Raw genomic sequence first — 24,197 nt, forward strand, 5'->3', positions numbered from 1 at the left:
TTGACAATTCATATTTTTTCTTCGAAAACTCAACTATTTAATTGAAAATTAATTTTTTTGTTAAAAATTCAAGAATTTTCAACCAAGAAAGATTTTTCATTCAAGAAATAAAAAAATCGAACCAATTTATTAAAATTTTCAAGCCAAAAAGAAACATTTTCTACATCAGTTGAATTAAAAAAAAAACTACAAAACATTCGAATTTGCAACCCAAATAAGATTTTTTTTAAATAGTTAATTTTTAAGCATGGACTTAAAATTTCTACTAAATTGTCGAATTTTCTACAAAAAAGCTAATTTAAAAAATATATATATATATAAAAAAATTAAATTCTCTATAGAAACAGATTAATTTTCCATCAGAAAGTTGCCTTTTAGACAAAAAAAATGACATTTCTACGAAAAGAGATGAGTTTTCCAACAAAAACAACGAGTTTTAAATGAAAGTATTCATATTTCAAGTAAGAGAAATTTCTCAGTTCAGAAAGTTCAGAAGTTAAATTTTTAAGACAAAAAGAATTTTTACCAAATATAGATTTTTCATTCCAGAAAGAAAAATTGTTTCTAAAGGATTTTTTTACAAAAGAGTTGAATTTTCAACCAAGAAAAATTTTGTAGTCAAGGACGAAAAAAAATGGTATCAAATTGGTTGAATTTTCTGGCAAAAAAGACGACTTTCCTACTAAACAATTAATTTTCAAATCGAAAATATGAATTTTCAAATAATTATAATTTTGTTATAATAATCCAATTTCCATTGAGAATTGTTATTTTCCTGGATAAATTCCAATTCCAACTTTGAATTTGTTAAAAATTGAAAATTCTCTGTTCAAATCCAGAATTTTAATTCTTTAAGAAAATTCTTTATTTCCACTCAGAAATAAAATTCTTTTGAAAAAATCCATTTTCAAATCAAGAATTTTAATTTTTGATTTGAAAATTCTCCATTTCAGCTAAGAATTCCAAGTTTTTTTTTTGTTTGTAAAATCTCCTGTTCCAATTCGTAATTTAAATTTTTAAATTCTGGATAAATTACAGTTTCAACTAAAAATGTGTAAAAAATTGAATTCTTTTTTTTAATTCTGTCAAATTAAAGAAATTTTCTTTAAATCTTCCACATTCATTTATGAAAATTTTGTAAATCGTTATAAATCTTTTTAAATATTTCCTGAAAATTAGTTTATTAAAATAAAAAAATCATTTTTAATTTTCCTAGGAAATGTTTTTTTATTATTTTGAAGCCTGTCAAAATTCTAAAAAGCTTCTAAATTTTTTGTTCGGAATCTGTCAAAATCAATATTTTGTTCTAAATTAGGCCGTGGGCTATTTGCACCAAATTTTTTTTTAGGAATAGCCGGATTTTGTCGATACACATAGAAACTTCGTTTAAATTATTTGAAATAATCTCTAATTTTTAATTAATTTTGAATTTTTTCAAAACTTCTAAATATTTCTTCAACTTACTTGAATATTTTCTGAGAATAATTCAATAATTTGTCTACAAATTAATTTTTTTTTAAATAGAACAAATAAAAATTGTAACGTTCAACGTTTAGTTTTTTGTTTATTTAGGTTTGAATATTTAATTTGTAATTACTGATTTTAAATAAAAAGTCAGATATTTCTAAATATTAAGTAATTGCCCTTTTTCTTAATTGAAAAATTTCAAATTATTTGCTTTAAAAATGGAATATTTTAGACTGAAATAATATTTTTAATTTAATAAAAGCCTTTGATTATAAAGATATTGTTAATTTTTAACCATGACCTTAAAATTTATACTAAAATGTCGAATTTTCAACAGAAAGTTAACCTCTAAAAAAAATAATTAAAAAAAAAATTGAATTCTCTATAAAAACAGATTAATTTTCAATCAAACAGTTGCCTTTTCCACACAAAAAAATTACATTTCTATGAAAAGAAATGAATTTTCCAAGTAAACCCACAAGTTTTCAAGAAAAAGTGTTGAATTTTTAACCAAGATAAATTTCTCAGTTCAGAAAGAAAAAAATTCTAACCAAATTGTAGGATTTTCAAGCAAAAAAAAATTTCTATAAAAGAGATGAATTTTTATTCAGAAAAGAAAAAAATGTGGTACCAAATTGTTAATTTTAAGCTACAAAGAAATTTTTTTTTACAAAACAGTTAATTTTAACCCGAAAATATGAATTTTCTACCTAACTGTTAAATTTTTAAGACAACAAGAATGTTTACCAAACATAGATTTTTCATTCAAGAAAGAAAAAATATTTCCTAAGAATTTTCTATAAAAACTTGTGGAAAACTAATTTTCCACAAAACCATGGAACTTTTAACCAAGAAAGATTGTCAGTTAATAAAGAAAAAAGACTGAATCAAACTGTTGAATTTTTAATCTAAAAATACGAATTTTCTTCAAAAGATGAATTTTTAAGCCAGAAAAAAATAATTTTCTACAAAATAGTTAAATTTTCATCCAAGAAAGATTTTGCAATCAAAAAAAAAAAGAAAAAATTCGTACAAAACCACTAAAAATATAAATTTTCAACAACAAAAAGAACCAAAAAGATGAATTTTAAAAGAAGATTATTTTCAAATAGAAAGATGATTTTTCTACCAAAAAATACAATTTTTAACAAAATACATTTTTAAAAAAGTGACGAATTTTTAAATAAAATTGTAAATATTTGACTGGAATAGTTGAATTTTTAATGATAAAGATGAATTTTTAACCGAAATGACAAATATTTCACTAGATTAATCAAATTTTTGACAAAAAATATTAGTTTTCAACCAAGAAGATTAATTTATACAAAAAAAAGAGATGAATTTTAAACTAAAAAAGATAATTTTGCAATAAAAAATTAAATAATTCAATTTTTAGTCAGAAAGTGAATGTTCAAACAAGGAGATGAATTTTTAATTAAAATTATAGAACATAAATCTAGAATAATAGTTACATTTTCAATTTAAAAAATAATAATTTTCAATCAAAAAACATCAAAATAAAGAGAACAAGTTTTCAATCAAACAGCTCATTTTTTAACCAAAGAAATGAATTTTTAATTAAAGGTAAAAGTTGAATTTTCAATTAAAAAAGAAATTTTTTATCTAAATCGTTGAATACTGAGGTGGACAAGATCAATTTTCAACAAAAAATGTAATAGTTATAAAAACAAAATGCGTGAATTTTCAACGAAGTTGTTGAATTATCAATTAAAAAATACAAATTTTCATTTCAGTTGTTGAATTTTTACCGAGAAAAGATTAATTTTCAACAAAAAATCGTATAGTTTAATTAGCTTTTTGTTACATTTTTTTTATTCATAATTTCAATTAAAAATTAATATCTCGTTGAAATTGTAACTGTTTTACTTAAAATAAATTTTTTAAATTAAAAATATAACTATTCCAATAGAAAATTTAACTATTTTGTTAAAAAAAAATTTTTGTTGAAAATTGTTATTTTTATTAAAAATTAAATTAGTTTTTTTAAAATTTATCTACTTTGTGAAAAATTCCAGTTAAATATTTATCATTTGAGTTGAAAATTCATCTTTAAACCAAATAATTTTATGTTCAACCTAAAAAATGAATATTCAACTCAAATGATAAATATTTAACTGGAATACTTGAATTTTTAGCACATAAAAGAGACCAATTTTCGAAGCTTAATTTCTAAATAAAAAATATAAATTTTTAACCCAAAAAAAAAACAAAAACAAAAGAAGATTTAGAGCAAAATTGTTAATTTTTCTATTAGAATAGTTACATTTTCAGTAAAAACAAATGATTTTCAACAAATTATTTCCAAAAAAGATTTTAGTTGATTTTCCATCAACAAAATATCAATTTTAAACCAAAGGTTAATTTTTTACGAATGATTTAATTTGATATTTAAAAAAAGATTCTTATTCTAAATCAAAAAAACCTGAATTCAATTAAAAAAACGAATTTTTAATAAAACAGTTGAATCTCTAACCAAAAAAGTGACTAATAACCACAAAAAAAAATCAAAATAAATCAAATTAGGTGGAAATAATTTTAAAAAATTGAAAAAGTTCCATTGGTTTCAGTAAACTTTCAGTGAATTTAGAGGAATTTAATAGAAATGAGAAAAATTCGATGAAATTCATAAAAATCAAGGTAAATTTAAAACAATTCAAAAATGAAAAAAACTCAATAAATTGAGTAGTTTTGAAATGCTTAATGTTTTTTTGAAATTGCTTAATTTTCCAAAAATGAAACAAAAACTTTTTTTAAATCGACTCAATTGATGTGAGTAGAATTCAGTGATTCAGAAGAATTTAAAAGAATTCTGGATAAATTAATAAGAATTCAGGGCGAATTCCAAAAGAATTGCAAAATATATTTGAAAATCTCTTCAAATATTTGAAATCCTACGAAATCTTTTAAACTATTGAAATAACTGAAAAAATTCTGAGAATCTTTTAACTTTCTTCCTGAAATATTTCACACCCTTTGATATCTTTTAAAATCCCTTAAAAATTTTTAAAGCACTTGAGAATACCTGGGAATCTTTTACAAAAAAAAAAACTTTTAGTAATTCAAAAAAATCCACTGAATTAAGTAGAATTGAGTAAATCTATAAGAATTCAAATGAATTAAAAAAGTTTTAAAAAATTACAAGAATTCGTTAAATTTATTAAACTACCCTAAACATTTAAAAATCCCTTCAAATTAATGATTTGAAAAAAACGTTAAATTCCCTGATTTTCTACTTTTTTAAGATCTCTAATTTAATATAATAAATAATAAAATATAAAAATATAATAATATAAAAATAATGACTTAAAAACTGCTCAAATATTTGAAATTCTTCGAAATATCTTACTTTAAAAAAAAAATAAATACGTTTAAAATCCACTGAAATATTATTAAATCCCGTAAAACTCTATGAAATCTGATAATAAATACTTCCTAAAATTCTGTAGAATTGATTAAAATACCTTGAGAGCATTAACAAAAATTCCTTAAATATTTTAAATTGAAAGTTCTTTAAACTGCCTTAAAAGTTTTAAAATTACCCTAAAAATTTAAAAATTCCTTCAAATTATTTATCTGAAAAAAGGTGAAATTCCCTAATTTTTTTTCAAAATCTCTAATTTAATATAATAAATAATAAAATATAAAAATAATAATTAAAAATTTGTTGAAATATTCAAAATTCTTCGAGTAATCTCACATTTTAAAATAAATTCTTCAAAATCCACTAAAATATTATTAAATCGCATAAAACTGTATGAAATCTGTCAATGTTTCCTAAAATTTTGGAAAATTTACTAAAATAGCTCAAAAGCATCAAAAAAAATTCTTAAAATATTTCAAATTAAAAGCTTTTTAAAATGCCTTAAGAGTTTTAAAATTACTCGAAACATTTAAAAATCCCTTCAAATTATTGATTTGAAAAAAAGTGAAATTTCCTGATTTGCTTCTTTTTTCAAAATCTCTAATTTAATATAACAAATAATAAAATATGATAATATGAAAATAATAAATTAAAATCTGTTCAAATGTTTGAAATTTTTCGAAATATCTTAAAAGTTTTAAAATTACCCTAAACATTAAAAAATCCCTTCAAATTATTGATTTGAAAAAAGGTGAAATTCCTTGCTTTGCTACTTTTTTCAAAATCTCTAACTTAACATAATAATAAAATATAAAAATAATAATTTAAAATCTGTTCAAATATTTGAAATTCTTCGAAATGTCTTGAAATTTTTAAAATTACCCTAAACATTAAAAAGCCCTTCAAATGATTGTTAAAAAAAAAGGTTAAATTCCCTGATTTGCTACTCTTTTCAACATCTCTAATTTAATATAATAAATAATAAAATATAAAAATAGAATAATATAAAAATAATAATTTGAAATCGTTTCAAATATTTGAAATTCTTCTAAATATCTTAAAAGTTAAAAAAAATCATTTAAAAGCAACCAAAGTCTTATTATATCCCGTGAAAGTCTGCAATCTGTTAATATACACTAAACCTCTAGAAAACTTATTAAAATAGCTTGAGAGCATTAAAACAAATTCCTGAAAATATTTCAAATTGAAAGTTCTTTAAAATGTCTTAAAAGTTTTCAAATTACCCTAAACATTAAAAAATTCCTTCAAATTATTGATTTGAAAAAAGGTGAAATTCCTTGCTTTGCTACTTTTTTCAAAATCTCTAACTTAACATAATAATAAAATATAAAAATAATAAATTGAAATCTGTTGAAATATTTGAAATTCTTAGAAATATCCTAAAAGTTTTAAGATTTCCCTAAACATTAAAAAATCCCTTCAAATTATTGATTTGAAAAAAAGTGAAATTCACTGATTTGCTACTTTTTTCGAAATTTCTAATTTACTATAATAAATAATAAAATACAATAATATAAAAATAATAATTTGAAATCTGTTCAAATATTTGAAATTCTTCTAAATATCTTAAAAGTAAAAAAAAATTCATTTAGAATCAACCAAAGTCTTATTATATCCTGTGAAAGTCTGCAATCTGTTAATATACACTAAACCTCTAGAAAATTTATTAAAATAGCTTGAGAGCATTAAAACAAATTCCTGAAAATATTTCAAATTGAAAGTTCTTTAAAATTTCTTAAAAGTTTTAAAATTACCCTAAACATTTAAAAAGTCCTTTAAATTATTGATTTGTAACAAAGGTGAAATTCCTTGCTTTGCTACTTTTTTCAGAATCTCTTAAAATATCTTAAAATTTTTTAAATTACCCTAAACATTAAAAAGTCCTTCAAATGATTGTTAAAAAAAAAAAGGTTATATTCCCTGATTTGCTACTCTTTTCAACATCTCAACATTTGAAATCTGTTCAAATATTTGAAATTCTTCTAAATATCTTAAAAGTTAAAAAAAATTCATTTAAAATCAACCAAAGTCTTATTATATCCCGTGAAAGTCTGCAATCTGTTAATATACACTAAACCTCTAGAAAATTTATTAAAATAGCTTGAGAGCATTAAAACAAATTCCTGAAAATATTTCAAATTGAAAGTTCTTTAAAATGTCTTAAAAGTTTTAAAATTACCCTGAACATTGAAAAAGTCCATCAAATTATTAATTTGGGAAAAAGTTGAAATTCCTTGATTTGCTAATTTTTAAAAAATCTCTAATTTAATATAATAAATAATAAAATATAATAATATAAAAATAATAAATTAAAATCTGTTCAAATATTTGAAATTCTTCGAAATATCTTAAGTTTTAAAATTACCCTAAACATTTAAAAATTGTTTGAAATTATTGATTTGAAAAAGGTTGAAGTTCCCTGATTTGGTACTATTTTCAAAATCTGTAATTTAACATAATAATAAAATATAAAAATAATAAATTAAAATCTGTACAAATATTTGAAATTCTTCGAAGTATCTTAAAGGTTTTAAAATTACCCTAAACATTAAAAAGTCCTTAGAAATTATTGATTTGAAAGAAGTTGAAATTCCCTGATTTGCTACTTTTTCAAAATCAATAATTTAATATAATAATAAAATATAAAAATAATAAATTACAATCTGTTCAAATATTTGAAATACGTCGAAATATCTTAATAGTTTAAAAAATAAATTCATTTGAAATTCACTAAAATCTTATTATATCCCGTGAAGTTCTATGAAATCTGTTAATATACTCTAAAACTCTGTAAAACTTATAAAAATACCTTGAGAGCCTAAAAAAATTCCTGAAAATATTTCAAATTGAAAGTTCTTTAAAATGATTTAAAAGTTTTAAAATTACCCTAAACATTTAAAAATCCTTTAAAATTATTGATTTGAAAAAAGTTTGAGGTTCCTTGATTTGCTACTTTTTTTCAAAATCATTAATTTAAAATAATAAATAAATATTAAAACAATAAATTAAAATCTGTACAAATATTTGAAATTCTTCGAAATATCTTAAAATTTTAAAAATTACCCTAAACTTTAGAAAATCCCTTCAAATTATTGATTTGAAAAAGGTGAAATTCCCTGATTTGCTACTTTTTTCAAAATCTTTAATTTAATGTAAGAAATGACAAAATATAATAATATAAAAATAATAAATTAAAATCTGGTCAAATATTTGAAATTCTTCGAAATACTTTACTTTTTAAAGAATAAATTCGTTTAGAATCCACTAAAATATTATTAAATCCCGTGAAACTCTATGAAATCTGTAAATATTTCCTGAAATTGTGGAAAATTGATTAAAACACCTTGAGATCATTAAAAAATATTCCTTAAAATATTTTAAATTGAAAGTTCTTTAAGCTGCCATAAAAGTTTTAAAATACCCTAAACATTTTAAAAGTCCTTCAAATGAATAATTTGGAAAAAAGTTGAAATCCCTTGATTTGCTAATTTTTTTTAAATCTCTAATTTAATATAATAAATAATAAAATATAACAATATAAAAATAATATATTAAAATAAGTACAAATATTTGAAATTCTTTCAAATATCTGAAAGCTTTTAAAATTACCCTAAACATTAAAAAGTCCTTTAAATGATTGATTTGAAAAAAGGTGAAATTCCCTGAATTTCTACTTTTTTCAAAATCTCTAATTTAATATAATAAATGACAAAATATAATAAATTAAAATCTGTTCAAATATGTGAAATTCTTCGAAATATCTTACAATTTTATAAATTACCCTAAACATGAAAAAGTCCTTTGAAATTATTGATTTGAAAAAAAGGTGAAATTCCCTGATTTGATACTTTTTTCAAAATCACTAATTTAATATAATAATATAATATAAAAATAATATATTAAAATCTGTACAAATATTTGAAATTCTTCGAAGTATCTTAAAGTTTTTTAAATTACCCTAAACATTAAAAAGACTCGTGGAAGCTTTGATCTTAATATACATTTTTAAAAATTACATTATGGACTGCAAATAGGGTACTATTGGGACCAAACCATGAAAATATGGTACTTTAGATACCTCAATTGAATTTCGGGTCCAACAGGGGATATCGGGACGGGTCTGTGAGGCCTGAAATATTAAAATCTCCAGATAACTTACCCTATAATGTCGTTTAAGTTTGTGCTCCGTGGAGAAGGAAGCCTCGCAGTACTTGCATTTGTTGCTGCCCTCTCGATTCCTACATCGGCGCATTTTGTGCGACTCCCACTGCCAACTATTTGAGAAGAAACGTCCACACTTGTCACAAACATATTTCAGATTAACCTTCGAATAGAGATTGTGCGCCTGTCTTTTATGGAGATAAAGATCGTAAATAGTCGGCGATTCCCGCTTGCACAAAACACACTGCATAGTTTTCAACCGATGAATTTTCTGATGGAGCTCAAAGAGCTTCTTGTCATCGACTCGAAGATGACAGACGTCGCAGGTCATGTAATTCTTCCCCTTCTCCCCAATCCTGATCTCCTCGACCTGGTCGTTTATCGAAAATCTCACAGATTTCGTCAGCTTGTCCACGGACGTGATCCTCGCCGTTTTCGACAATTCCGCGGCGCCAGGTGAGCCGCCATTATTTAGACCCGATTCCAAATCCGGATTTCCGGCAAAACCCAAATGTGGCCCATCACCGGAAAAAAGAATTTTCGGCTGGCCCTTCGACGAACTCGTGAGAAACTTGGAGGTCAACTCGGACGAGACGAGGAAAGACGCGGGCAGCATATTTTTCGGATTTGAAGTTGTGGGAGTATCGGCAAATTCCTCGCCGGAAATGTGGGTTGATTTGAGGGCGGATTTTAAAGCGGGCGAATTCGAGGAAGAAGCGGCGGGAGGAGATACTGATTCCTGGGAATTTGATGACATGGATTCGTCGGCGGGTATGTAAAATTTGTCCTCATGCTCCTCGCCGGATGAGAAACTGTCATCCTCGATTTTTAGATTCTTCTCGTTCATCGCCGTTTCCTCGTCGACGCAGGCTTTACAGATAATTATATTTCCGGCATGCATCATTGCCTTGTGGGTGATCAGCTCGTCCGAAGTTGGAAAACTTCCGTCGCAGAAATTACATTTCCATTTGAGGATATGATTCGACTCGAAGTGTTCGTCGAATTCATAGACGTCTTCAAAGACAAGACTGCAGAATTCACAGGTGACAGGGCCGTTTATTGCCATTTTTTTCAATTTCTTCATCGGCATTATTGGAAATTCTTCCTTTGCTGTCAAATTAATCTGCGGGATTTTTAAGGCCTCGTGAGGAGTCTTGGTTTCATTTTTTTTCGGTTTTTTAAGCTCTAATTTCTTGCGCAGAAAAGTGTCAGTTTTTAGAGAGTTTACAATTAATTTGTAACTGATGTTTAAGTAGGCGAGACATCGCTTACAGACGTGTGACGGCAATTCGTCATTAGCACGTACCTGTGGAATAAATTTTTTTAAAATTAATTCGCGCGCTTTTTTGTATTCCAATTTTGTTCGGATTTATATTTATTCTTACAATTATTGGTAGACATCTGCTAATTTTCTCAGCAACTGACGATTTGTTATCGAATATTGATATGCCATTTTCGCAGATTTCGCCACACAGTCGACATATTTCGTCCGTGCTTTGCGCATTCATGGTTGGTTTCAAACCAGCTGTAATATTTTAATTTTAATCAAATCTTAAAGATCAAATAAGCCGAGAAATAAGGTTATTGATTCTGTGAAGGATGTAATTTTAGACTGAATTTTTCCATTTTTTTTTATAATTTTTTTATCCATTTTTAAGGATATTAAGTAAAGATTTTTCCAAGTAGAAATGTTTTCAAGACAATATTTTTCAATATTTTTTCATATTTTTAACATTTATTTGATATCAAAATGTAATTCATTTTCAATGAAATAATTCAATTTTCAACGACAAAATATTTTCTACCAAAAGAGTTCAATTTTCAATTTAAAATGTCGAATGGTTTGGAAAACTATTGAATTGAGACACGAAAAAAAATTATAACAAAAAAAAGTTCATTTTCAAACAAGAAAGATGATTTTTCATCCAAATTGTCGAATATAAAAGAAAAAAATTTAAATAGTTAAACTTTCAAAAAAAGGAACGAACTTTCAACAAAAAAGTTTATTTTAAAAAAGTGGATTTTTAACCAAGAAAGATGACTTTTCATTCAAATCGTCGAATTTTCAACAAAAAAGTTTAATTTAAAAAAAGTTTATTTTAAACAAAAAAGATTAATTTCAAACAAAAAAGTTGATTTTCAACCAAGAAAGATGATTTTTCATCCAAATCGTTGAATTTTCGACAAAACATTTTAATTTTCATCAAAAAAGTTGATTTTCAAGAAAAAACTTTAATTTTAAACAAAAAAGATGATTTTCAACCAAGAAAGATGATTTTTCATCCAAATCGTTGAATTTTCGACCAAAAATTTTAATTTCCAATCAAAAAAGTTGATTTTTAAGAAAAAATTTTAATTTTAAACAAAAAAGATGATTTTCAACCAAGATAGATGATTTTTCATCCAAATCGTTGAATTTTCGACAAAAAATTTTAATTTTCATCAAAAAAGTTGATTTTCAAGAAAAAACTTTAATTTTAAACAAAAAAGATGATTTTCAACCAAGAAAGATGATTTTTCATCCGAAACGTTGAATTTTCAACAAAAAAGTTTAATTTAAAAAAAGTTGATTTTAAACAAAAAAGTTTAATTTTCAACCAAAAAAGATGAATATTCAACCAAACAATAGAACAATCATTTTCAACCAAGAAATATTAATGTTCTCCCAAATCGTTGAATTTTCAAAAAAAAAAAAAAATTTTAAAGTTGAACTTTCAAAACAAGAAACTAATTTTCAACAAAAAAGTTAAGTTTTTAGCAAAAAGCTTATTTCCAACAAAAAAAAAAGACTTTTCTATTTGAATTTTCAACAAAAAATGATGAATTCACAACGAAAAATATAATATTTCAACAAGATAAAAAGATTTTAAATAAAAAACAGTTTAATTCAAAGTTTAATTCAATTAAAAAAAAATTAACTTCAAAATTGAAAAAAGTTAAATTTTCGACCAAAACAAAACACAAAACAAAAAAACACCAAAAAAGATGAATTATCAACGAAAAATATAATAGTTGACAACAGTTGAATTCAATTAAAAAATACGAATTTACAACAAAAAAGATAAAGATTCAATTAAAAAATTATTTAAAAAAAAAATAGCTCAACTTTTTTTTCAAAAAAAAAAAAAAGAATTCTCAATGAAAAATTTGATATTAAAAAAGAAATATTTTTATTCAAAATCAAAAACAGTTGAATTCAACAAAAGACAAAGAAGAATTTTTAACAAAATGTAATGAAAAAACTGTTTTTAAACAAATAGCTCATTTTTCAACTAAAGAAATGAACTTTTAATTAAAATAATGAATCTTTAACCAAAAAAAAATAATTGTTAACAAAATTTTTAATAATATACATGAAATTTCACCGAAATATTTAATTTTCATATAGAAAAGTTAACTTTTTAACAAAAAATGGAACTCTTTAAGTTTTCAGTTACAAAAAACTAATTTTCAAAACGAACAAAAAAACGAATTTCAAAACAAATTAGTTAAATTCCCAATCAAACAGTTGTTTTTTGAAATTAGTGAATATTAGTTTTGAGCCAAAAATGAAATTTTTAAATTTTCAAGCCCAAAAAAAATTTCGTTTTCAAAAAAAAATGTATGTTAAACCAAGAAAGGTGGTTTTTAATGAAAGAAATTAATTTTATGCCAGAAAAGACAAATTTCCAATAAAATAAAATTGTCAATTAAATAGTTAAATTTATCAATAAAAAAATAACTTTAAGTATATAAATAAAACAATTGAAATTATAGCAAAAAAAAAGAATTTTCAAAAGAAATATAAAGAAGAAATTTCTACCTAAAAACATCAATTTTCTACAAAAATAGTTTAACTTCCAACAAAAAAGTGTTGTTAAACAAAAATTGAATAGTTAAATTTTAAGTTTAAAAAAAATCAGCTTCAAGAATAAAACAAATTTTGTAATAAAAAGTTGAATTTTAATCCAAAAAACAACAAAGTTTGAAAAAATAGTTACATTTCTCCCAAAAAAAGTAATTTTTAAACAAGAAGAATAATCTTCTACCAGAGAAAGAAGAATTTTCAACAAAACATATCAATCTTCTACCAAATAGTTGAATTTTTAACTAAAAAAGATGTCTTAAAAAAAAAGGAAAAATGATCAGTTCAAAAAATAAAAAAAAAAGGATTTTTAACAAATTATTTAAATTTTCAATAAAAAAGTTTATTTCCAACAAAAAAAAACCTTTTCTAATTGAAGTTTCAATCAAAAATGATAAATTCACAACGAAAAAGGTAATATTTAACAAGAAAAAAAGATTTAAAATAAAAAAAAAAACAGTTTAATTCAACTAAAAAAAAAAAAAAGAAAACAACAGTTGAATTAAAAAAAAAATTAATTTTCAACCAAAATATATCAATTTTTAATCAAACAGTTGAATTTTTCGATCTAACTATACAAATTTCAAACCCAAAAGACAAATTTTGTACAAAATATTTCAGCGAATAAATTAGTTTTCATAAAAGAAAACGAATATTTAAAAAAAATTAAATTTTAAACCCAAAAGATAAAGCTTCAATGAAAAAATGAATTTAAAAAAAAATAGCTCAACTTAAAAAAAAAGTATCAATAAAAAATTTGATGTTAAAAAAGAAAGCTTTTTATTCTTAATCAAAATAGAATTTTCTAAAAAATAGTTGAATTTTCAAACCAAACATACGATTTTCCATAAAAAAATTAATTTTTTATTGAAAAAGCTGAATTCTCATATATTTTTTGTAACAAAATAATTAAATTTGTAACCAAAGAGAAGAATCTTCAATAAATAAAAATTAATTTTGAACAAAGTAGTTAATTTTTTAACAAAAAAAGATGAATGCACAACGAAAAATTTAATATTTGATATTAAAGACAGTTAAATTTGACTAAAAAAGACGAACTTTCAACAAAATTGTAGAATTTTCGATAAAATCAGATTTATTTTCCACTAAAAAGTTGCATTTTTAAGAAAAAAATACGAAATTTCTACAAAAAGAAATGAAATTTTTAAACGAAACGAAAAATTTTACAGAAGAGAGTAAAAGTTTTAACCAATAAAGGTGACTTTTATCCAAATGGTTAGATTATAAAAAATAAATAAAAATAAATAATTTTCAAACATAAAAGAATTTTAAACAAAATAGATGAATTTTCAACCGAGAAAGATTCATTTTTACCATAATCGTATAATTCTCAAATAAATTTAACTAAATCGGTAAAATAAAAGAGAAAGTTAAATTTTCAATAGAAAAAAGTTTATTTCCGAAAGAAAGATGACTTTTCTACAAAAAAGGAAAAAAGGACGAAATTTTAAGCCAAAAAAGATGATTTATCAACGATAAATATAATCATTGATAAGTCCTGAAAGAAAAAATTTAATTTTAAATAAAAAACAGTTGAATTCAACTAAAAAATACGAAATTTCAACAAAATACATGAATATTCAACCAAAACAGATTAATTTTGAACCAAATAATTGAGTTTTCCATTGAACTGTAAAAAATTTTTAGCCATAAAGACTAATTTTCTACAAAATAGTTCAATTTTCAAGCAAAAAGTATGCTTTTTCGAAAAAAAATTAATTTTGAAACAAATAAATCAAATTTCTACAAAGAAGTTGCATTTTTAATAAACAAAAAAATAATAATTCTCAATGAAAAATTTAACAATAAAAAGATTTTTATTCTTATTCAAAAACAGTCGAATTAAAAAAAAAAATAGTTGAATTTTTAACAAAATAGTAGAAATTTTTACCAAGCTGTGAACATTTTAAGCCAAACACGAATTTTTTTACAAAACAGTTAATTTTTTTAACAAAAAATATGAATACACAATGAAAAATTTAATATTTGATACTTAAACCAAAAAATAGTTTTATTTTATATCAAAGACAGTTAAATTCAACAAAAAAAGACGAATTTTTAACAAAATTCTGGAATTTTCGATCAAAATAAATTAATTTTCCAATAAACAGTTGCATTTTTAAGCAAAAAATACGAAATTCCTACAAAAAGAAATGAATAAAAAAAGATTAATTTTTAATTAAAAAAAATATATTTTTTAACTTAAAAAATATAATAGTTGATAGGTCGAACGAATTTTCTAAAAATTAATTTATTTTTAACCCGAAAGTATGATTTTCCATCAAAAAAGTTAATTCTTATCGAAAAAGCTGAATTCTCATAATTTAATTTTCAAATAAAATGATGAATCTTCAACTAGAATAATAGAATTTTTAACCAAAAAAGGTAACTTTTACGAAAAAGGATAAATTGTCAACTGAAATTGAAATAATTAAATTTTAAGTTAAAAAAATCAATGATCAACCAGAAAAGATAATTTTTCAACGAAAAATTGAATAATTAAATTTGTAGTCAAAAAAAGAATGTTAAATTTCTAACTGAAATCATGGAATATTCAACTGGAATAAAAGTTACATTTTCACCTTAAAAAAATATATATTTGTCAAAAAAGAAACAAATTTGTAATAAAATAGTAAAATTTGCGCAAAAAATTCCTTTTCATCTAATGAAAAAACCGTTTTTTTTAAACAAATAGCTAATTATAGCTATAACAAATAGCTAATTATAGCTAATTATATATATATAATTATAGCTAATTCAACAATTTTTAAATTAATGAAGATTATTTTCGGGCCAAAAATGAAATTGTTAAATTTTCAAGCCGAAACAAAATTTCAAAAATTTTCGATTTCAAACAAAAAATGTATTTTAAACCAAAAAGGTGGTTTTTAAACAAAGAAGAAAACTTTTAGTTAAAAAAATAATTTTCAAAAGAAATATAAAGAAGAATTTTCTACAAAAATAGTTAAACTTTCAACGAAAAAATGTTGTTGAACAAAAATTGAATAGTTAAATTTTAAGTTTAAAAAAATCAGTTTCAATAATAAATTAAATTTTTTAAAAATTTGAATTTGAATAAAAAAAAAAACCGAATTTTCAATAAAATATATCAATTTTCCACCAAATAGTGTAATTTTTAACTAAAAAAGATGTCTAAAAAAATGATCAGTTAAAAAAATTAATTTAAAAAAAAGGCTTTTTAACAATTTATTTAAATTTTCAACCGAGGAGAATAATTTTCTACCAAAAAAGGCGAATTTCCACAAAACAATAAATTTATTGTTAACAAAATATTATATTTTTCAAACAGATAAATTTTCAACAAAAAATAGAATGATTTAAATTCCAATACAAAAATTATTTCAAAATAAAAAAAATGTTTAACAAAATAGTTCAATTTTCTACCAAAGAAATTAATTTTATACCAAAAAGTTGAATTTTTAATCAGGAAAATAAATTTTTAAGCAATAATTTAAATTTTTAAACAAAAATACCAATTTTCAACCAAAACTGAAATATTGAAGTTTTAAGTTAAAAAGACATCTAAATTCAACCAAAAAATGATAAAATTTCAAATAAAAAAGATAATTTTTCAACTAAAAATGGAATAATTAAATTTTTAGTAAAAAAAAAAACGTTAAACCAAATTAAGATTGAATAAAAGTTATATTTTCAGTTAAAAAAAAATATATAACAAAAAAAGAAACAAATTTTTTTTAAAATAGTTAAATTTATGGCAAAAAATTCCTTTTCACCCAAAGAAAAAAAACATTTTTTAAAACAAACAGCTAATTTTTCAACCAAAGAAATTAACTCTTAATTTAAAAAATGTACTTTTTACACAAAAAAAAAATAATTTTTAACAAAATACATGAATTTTCAACCCAATAATTTAAATTTCATCTAGAAAGATAAATTTTTTACCAAAAAATGGAATATTTAAATTTTTGGTTACAAACAAGTAATTAAAAAAAACAACGAATTTTCAACAAAATAATTAAATTTACGATAAAAAAATGCATTTTCAACAGAAGAAATTTTTTTAAAAAAACAAATAGCTGATTTTTCAAAGAAATTAACTTTTAATTAAAATAATGAATTTTCAACCAAAATGATAAATACATGACTGGAATATTTGAATTTTTAAACAAGGGTATTAAATTAAAAAATATCATTTTCTAAAAAAATCGTTTTTAAAAAAAAATATGTGAATTTTCAACAGAATAGATAAATTTACAATAAAAAAGGATACATTTTCAACCACACCATTAAATTTTTATTCAAAAATATAAACATTAAACCAAAAATAAAATAGCTGAATTTTCCGTTATAAACATAATTCTTAATTTAAAAAAAAAGCGGATTTTCGGTAAAATAGTAAAATTTTTTACTGCAATAGTAAAATTTTTAGTTAAAAAAAAAATTTTTTTAACAAAGTGCAATTTTCCCGGTCAATAACATTTTTATCGAATTTATAAACAATCTTAATGCTTAAATTTCGAGGTTATGTTGATCGGCGGATACATAAATTGTAATTTTAAAAAACGTACCTTTTTTGTCTGACTGGACTTGAATACAGTCAGGGGACGGAGAATCTAGTAATACAACATCCATTCTCAATGCAATTTGTAATAATAACTACACTGCGAATGTTCTTTTTATAGCCTAAAATTGGATTAAAAAACAATATTCAATATTGTAATAATTTAATTAGAACCTAAGCCGAATAGGAAAGGTTAATTTAAATTAAATAAATAAAAATAATACAGCCATACGAAAATATTTGAGAAAATTGATTACAAATTACTTCTAAGAGGGAATTGAACTAAATAACATATTAAAATTGCGGTAAATACCTCATTGAAAATGTCTTCCCTTATTACGAGAAGTCTGGGCACTTGTCTCTTATAACTGTATACGATCCTTTTATTTCATTTTTACACCTCTAACCTTTGAAAATATACATTTCTGCTATGAAATGTATTAAATAAACCGAGTTGTCCGAAAATCACTCAACATTTTAATGCAATTTTTACACACACAAAGTTTGGTTGGAATCGCGGATAACTGATTTCTATGCTTTAAATAACTATTATAGGTGAATGCTATTTTTCGAAAATTGTAAATTTCGGTAATTTGACGAAAAACATTACGTGAAAAGTGCAAATACTTGCGAAAATCATTAGGAGGCAACGCGAAATGGGTAAATACACATACGTTGAGAGGTTAGAAATAGAAAGGGGAGCAGGAAGTTCTGTTTGGAATCGAATGGTGGCACTACAGAGACGCTGCTAGATGGCGCCAGGTTGTATAGACCGAGTTCCGCGAAAATTTAAATTGAATAAAATGAAAAATTGCATTTTTAATGCAAATTAATAATATTTTTTAACATGTATCCCTCAATAAAAATGAAAGTGTAAGTAATTCAATTTAAAAAAGAATTAATGCTTAAATTATTTGTTAATTAATATGCCATAGTTCTGAATTTGACAAATATAATATTATTGCCTACTGAAATAACGTTTCAAAATACAAATTCCCGAAACTTTAATATTTTTTATCCTTTTTGGATTAAATCAAACGGTTTTTAAATTTGAATTAAAATAATTTTTGTGGAAATATCAATTATTAAATTTTATGTTGAGAATTATATTTTGAGTTTGAAAATGCAAATGCTTGGTTGAAAATTGAACTACCTTATTAAAAATTATTTTTGTTGCTGTTAGAAATTCAATTATTTAATTCAAAATTAGTATTTTTTGTTTAAAAATCATTAAATAAAAATTGTTATATTTAATTAATGGTTAAATTTATATTTTCCAGTGAAAATTTCAACTGAATGATTGAAAATAGAACTATCTTCTTAAAAATTCCTTTTTTTGTTGCTGAAGATTGAACTGTTTTATGGAAAATTAGTTTTTTTGTGTAAAAATTAATCTCCGCAGTTGAAAATTCATCTTCTTTGTATCAAATTTATTTCTTTGGTTAAAAATTTAACTATTTTTATTGAAAATTCATTTCTTTGTGTTAACAATTAGTTTTTTTTGGGACTGAAAATTTAACTATTCCATTTTTAGTTGAAAATGTATTTTTTAAGATGAAAATTCAATTAAATCTCTAAATTCAAATTTTTTTGTTGTTGAAGAATTTTACCATTTTTTTTTTTAATTTGTCAGTTTTCATAGTAAATTAATTTTTAACTAAACATTAAACTATCACATTTTTAGTTCAAAATTGATATTTTTAAATTAAAAATTCACGCATTTTATTAAAAAGTTGCCTTTTTGTGTAAAAGTTAATCTTCTTTGTTCAAAATCCATCTTTATGGGAAAACATTTATTTATCTGGGTGAAAGTTGAACTGATTTATTGAAAATCCTTCTTTTTGCTGGAAATTTAACATTCTTATTAAAAATCTTTTTTTTTGCTGTTAAAAATAATTTACATGCAAATTTAAATATTACATTGGTGGTTAAAAATTAATAAAATTAATATTTTTAACTGAAAATTTAATTTCTGTATTTTCAGTTGTAGATTTATCATTTTTAATTGGAAAATTATGTATTTGATTGAAAATTTGCCTTTTCGGGTAGAAAATTAATATCATTGGTTCAAAATTCTTAACTATTTGCTTAACTATTTTGTTGATTTTGTATTTTTTGTTAGAAAATTATTATTCTCCGTGGAAAAGCCTTATTCCGTAAAAATTAATTTTTTAAACTGATAATTCAAATTTTTAAATTTTAAATTGAAATTTGTTGTTGAAGAGTCATCTCTTTCAGTTAAAAATTCAACTATTAGTAAAAAATTCATATATTTGATTAAACATCCACTTTTTTTGGTAGAAAATTCATCTTCGTGGTAAAAATTTTTTCTATTTTGTTGAAAATTCCTTACTTTGGTTAAAAATGTTACTATTTTTTTTAAATAATTGTTTTTAGGATAAAAATTCCACCATTTTTTTTAAATTTGTTTTATTATTGAAATTATTTTTCTGAACTTAATATTAAACTGTTCCATTTTTGGTTACAATTTTTTTTTGCGTGGAAACTTATTATTAATTAATTATTTTTCTGGATTTAAAATTAAATTATTATGTTTGAAAATCGTTTTTATTAAAAATTCTTTCTTTTTTCTCTGAAGTTTTAATGTTACATTTTTGTTTTTGGTTGAAAATTTAACAATTCCATTTTTAGCTCAAAGCTTATCTTTGCCAGTTAGAAAATCAAATATTTGTTTGCAAATTTAACTATTTTGTCGAAAATTCGTTTATCTTTGTATTGAAAATTCAACTACATTTACAATTGGGTGAAAATTCATGGATTTTATTTAAAATTCATCTGTTTGGTAGAAAATTCATACTCTTTGTTAAAAATTACAGTTTTGGTTTAAATTATACATTTTTTAAATTAAATTTTTGGAAAATTCGTTGTTTTTGGCTGAATAATTAAAAATTCAATTTTTGGATCGAAACTTATCTATACTAGTTGAAAAATAAACTATTTTGTTGAAAATTCGTTTCTTGCAGCTGAAAATTTAAGTATTCTATTTTTGGTTAAAAATGTATTTTTTCAGATAAAAATTCAACTAATTGGTTGAAACTTAATGTTTTTTATTAAAAATCTAAATTTTTGGTAGAAATATAATCTTCCTGGTTAAAAATCGCATTTTTGTTTAAAAAACATTTTTTGTTTGAAAATGGAATTTTTGGAAAATTCTTTTTTTTTGCTTGAAAATTAAAAAAATCCATTTTTTGCTCAAAAATTATCTTTACCGGTTGATAAAACAACTATATGTTTAAAAATTGAACTATTTTGTTGACATTTTTTTGTAACTGAAAATCTGAGTATTCCACTTTTGCTTAAAAATGTATCCTTTTTATATGAAAATTCAACTAATTGGTTGAAAATTCATGTATTTTATTAAAAATTCATTTTTCTGTAGAAAATTAATATTCTAGGTTGAATGTTCATCTTTAGATATAAAAATATGAATAAAATAAACCTTAAAACCGAGAATCGGTTTAATTAATTAATTACGTAAAATTTAACCGTTTTCAGTGTAAAAAATACAAAAAATTATTTAAACAGGTACTGTGAAACGTTATTTTAGCAGACAATAATATTCTATTAACTAACACTTTCAACCTGTTTCCATAAATAAACTATAAATTTTTGTTATAAATTTGTAAATTTGTACAAAAACGGCAAATTTTCATATAACAAATTTGAATTTTCGCGGAACTTGGCCAATAGGAGCTAGCGCTACCTAGCAGTTGGCCAACGCCCTTACAGGAGCGAGATATTTAAAAAAAGATTAAGGTTTGTATTTTCAAATGAATAGTTTAAAAAAATGTGATAATTAATTAGTGATATGTTTATTAAAAATAAAGCTATTAATAAATGTACTTAAATCTTCATGTCTTGTCAAATATTGATTCGGAATAAAATATACTGATTCAAGACTCATCCCTTCAGTTTTTTTCTCAACTGTTTACACTTTTGACGTTTTGTGTTGTCTAGGTCGATGTCATCGATGTCGCAAGTTCTCGTTCGTTTTTGTTAATATTTAAAGCAAATTCTCTCTCTAAAATATGAGAGTGACTTAAAAACATATCTTATTAACTCAGTGCTTTATAATTTATTCGTAAATAGATGCGGAAAACTCTTCAAAATGCATTTGCATTACTGTTTGGATTTTCCTAACCTAAAAATTTAGTATTGTGACATTCAGTTTTTCGATTTGTGAAACAAAACTAATGATTTATAAAAATTTGTGATCATTATGGTAGAAGAAGTTGTAAATCCTAGCAATAGGCCGAAGGTAAGGTGATAATTTACACTTTCTTGTTGCGTTCTTAAATTTTTTTAATTGCTCCAAATTATCGTAATTAATTCCTTAATTAATAATAATTTTTCAGAGCAAAACAACAAGACCCCGTCCAGTTTATTTATGGAATGTCCTGGACGTGCAAAAATGGTTAAGACGACACTGTAGTGATTATTATCAACTTTATCACGAGAAATTTTTATATGTAAGTAACATTTTTTTATTTATAAATCTTTCCTAGTTTCGGTTTAAAGATGTGTATTTTGTCTTCGTAATTTTTGTGAATCTGGGTGGCCGCAGGTTAGGGAAAACCTAGAAATCAGGGAAAAGTCAGGAAATTTGGATCAGGTAGATTTTTTTTTAAATTTTTGAACTCAAAATTTAAGTATTCTATTTTTGGTCGATGAAAATTCACCTGTTTGTTTGAAATCGTATCTAATTGAAAAATCTTTTTTTTTGTTTGAATATATATTTTTTTAATCGAAAATTTAAGTATTCTGTTTTTGGTTGAAATTCTATTTTCTTTAGTTGATAATTCAACTATTTTGTTGAAAATTAATCTTCTTGGTTCAAAATTCATCTTTTTGGTGCAAAATTTATTTATTTTTTAGTATTGAAAATATATAAATTAACCATTTTGTTTTTTCTGACTGAAAACTTAACTTAAGTATTTTATTTTTGATTGAAAATGTATCTTTTTTTTTCTTTGAAAATTCCTTAAAATTTAAATATTTGTTTGAAAATTCACATATTTTGTTAGAAATTAATCTTTATTGTTGGAAAAATAATTTTGACTAAAAATGAAACTTTTTGGTTGCAATTTTATTGCTCTGAAAGTTAGTTTTTATTTATTGAAAATTAATTTTCTTAAATAAAAAACTAATCGATTTTTTGTCGAAAATTTATCTTTTTTAAAAGAAATTTAATTTTCTTGTTTGAAATTGTATCTAATTGAAAAATCGTTTTTTTTTGTTGTTGAAATATATATTTTTTTAATCGAAAATTCAAGTATTCTGTTTTTGATTGAAATTTTATTTTCTTTAGTTGATAATTCAACTATTTTGTTGAAAATTAATTTTCTTGGTTGAAACTGAAAATTTAACTTTTCCATTTTTTGTTTTTAAGTTATAATTTTCAATTGGAAATTCATGTATTTTATTGAAAGATGGTCTTTTTGGGAAGAAGATTAATTTTCTTGGTTCAAAATTCATCTTTTTGGTGGAAAATTTAGTTATTTTTTAGTTTTGAAAATTTATAAATTAACCATATTGTTGAAAATTCATAAAATTTAAATATTTCTTTGAAAATTCATGTCTTTTGTTAGAACTTAATCTTTTATTGTTGGAAAAATCATTTTGACTGCAAAATAATCTTTTCGGTTTCAATTTTATCTTTCTGAAAGTTAGTTTTTATTTATTGAAAATTAATTTTCTTAAATAAAAAACTAATGGATTTTTTGTCGAAAATTCATCTTTTTTAAATGAAATTTAATTTAATGGTTGAAGATTTACCTGTTTAGCTGAAAATGTAACTAGTTAAAAAATCGTTTTTTTTGTTGAAATTTTTTTTCTAACTGAAAATTTTAATATTCTGTTCCTAATTGAAATTTGATATTTTTTTGATGAAAATTTAACTATTTTTTTGAAAATCAATCTATTTTTGTAGAAAATTAATCTTTTTGCTTGAAACTGAAAATGTACCTTTTCCATTTTTAGTTTTAAATTTATAATTTTGAATTGGAAATTCATGTATTTGATTGAAAGTTGGTGTTTTTGGGAAGAAAATTAATTTTCTTGGTTCAAAATTCATCTTTCTGGTAGAAAAAAATTTTTTTTGTTTAAAAAATTTGTCAATTTCGTAGAAAATGTTTTTAACAATAATGTTTTAAAACTGAGAATTAAACCATTTGATTTTGAGTTGAAAATTTATATCCTTTATTTTAAAATATAACTATTTGGTTGATAATTATTGTATTTTGTTGAGAATTGGCCTTTTTTGGTTGAAAATTAATTTTTGGTTGAAAACTCACTCCTTTTCTTGAAAATTTAATATTACGTTGAAATTCATTTAAAAATTCGAATATTTGTTGGAAAATTCACGTATTTCTTTTGATAAAAAGTACTGTTTTTGATTAAAATTTATTTTTTTTTTACTGAAAATGTAACTTCTATTTTTTATTGAAAATTGATCTCGGATTAAAAGTTAGTTTTTTAAAATTAGTATTCTATTTTTGATAAAAAATTTATGATTTTTTCGTTGAAACTTCCTTAAAAATTCAAATATTTTTTTTTTTAATTCATGTATTTTGTCAGAATTTAATATTTATTGTTGGAAAATTAATTATCTTAAATAAACAACTATTTAATTTTTTTTTCGAAATTTTATTTAGTTTTAAATGAAATTTAATTTTCTTGGTTAAAAATTCACCTGTTTCCTTGAAAATGTCACTAATTGGAAAATCGTTACAAATATA

At 22.3% G+C, this 24,197-nt stretch overlaps 2 protein-coding genes across 3 annotated transcripts in view; one reads left to right on the plus strand and one right to left on the minus strand.

The window, feature by feature from the left end:
- LOC117179769 (zinc finger protein 271-like) overlaps positions 1–18,141 on the minus strand; it is a 35,284-nt gene extending 17,143 nt beyond the window's left edge. Inside the window, exons 1-4 of the mRNA XM_033371859.1 lie at positions 17,753–18,141; positions 17,447–17,561; positions 10,417–10,556; positions 9,030–10,337 (exon numbers count right to left, since the gene is read on the minus strand). Of these exons, the coding sequence (XP_033227750.1) occupies positions 9,030–10,337; positions 10,417–10,556; positions 17,447–17,510 (1,512 nt within the window). The 5' untranslated portion in view covers positions 17,511–17,561; positions 17,753–18,141. The remainder of the gene's footprint in view (positions 1–9,029; positions 10,338–10,416; positions 10,557–17,446; positions 17,562–17,752) is intronic.
- Positions 3,983–24,197, plus strand: part of LOC117179770 (protein aveugle) — a 36,866-nt gene continuing 16,651 nt past the window's right edge. The window contains exons 1-3 of one of the 2 annotated variants that reach the window (XM_033371861.1): positions 3,983–4,125; positions 21,550–21,718; positions 21,816–21,929. In XM_033371861.1, coding sequence (XP_033227752.1) covers positions 21,680–21,718; positions 21,816–21,929 — 153 coding nt within the window. In that variant the 5' untranslated portion in view covers positions 3,983–4,125; positions 21,550–21,679. Of the gene's footprint in view, positions 4,126–21,296; positions 21,719–21,815; positions 21,930–24,197 lie in introns of those variants that run through there. The other variant, XM_033371860.1, reaches the window with a different exon arrangement.

This window comes from Belonocnema kinseyi, chromosome 9 (assembly GCF_010883055.1).
Source record: "Belonocnema kinseyi isolate 2016_QV_RU_SX_M_011 chromosome 9, B_treatae_v1, whole genome shotgun sequence".
NCBI lineage: Eukaryota > Metazoa > Arthropoda > Insecta > Hymenoptera > Cynipidae > Belonocnema > Belonocnema kinseyi.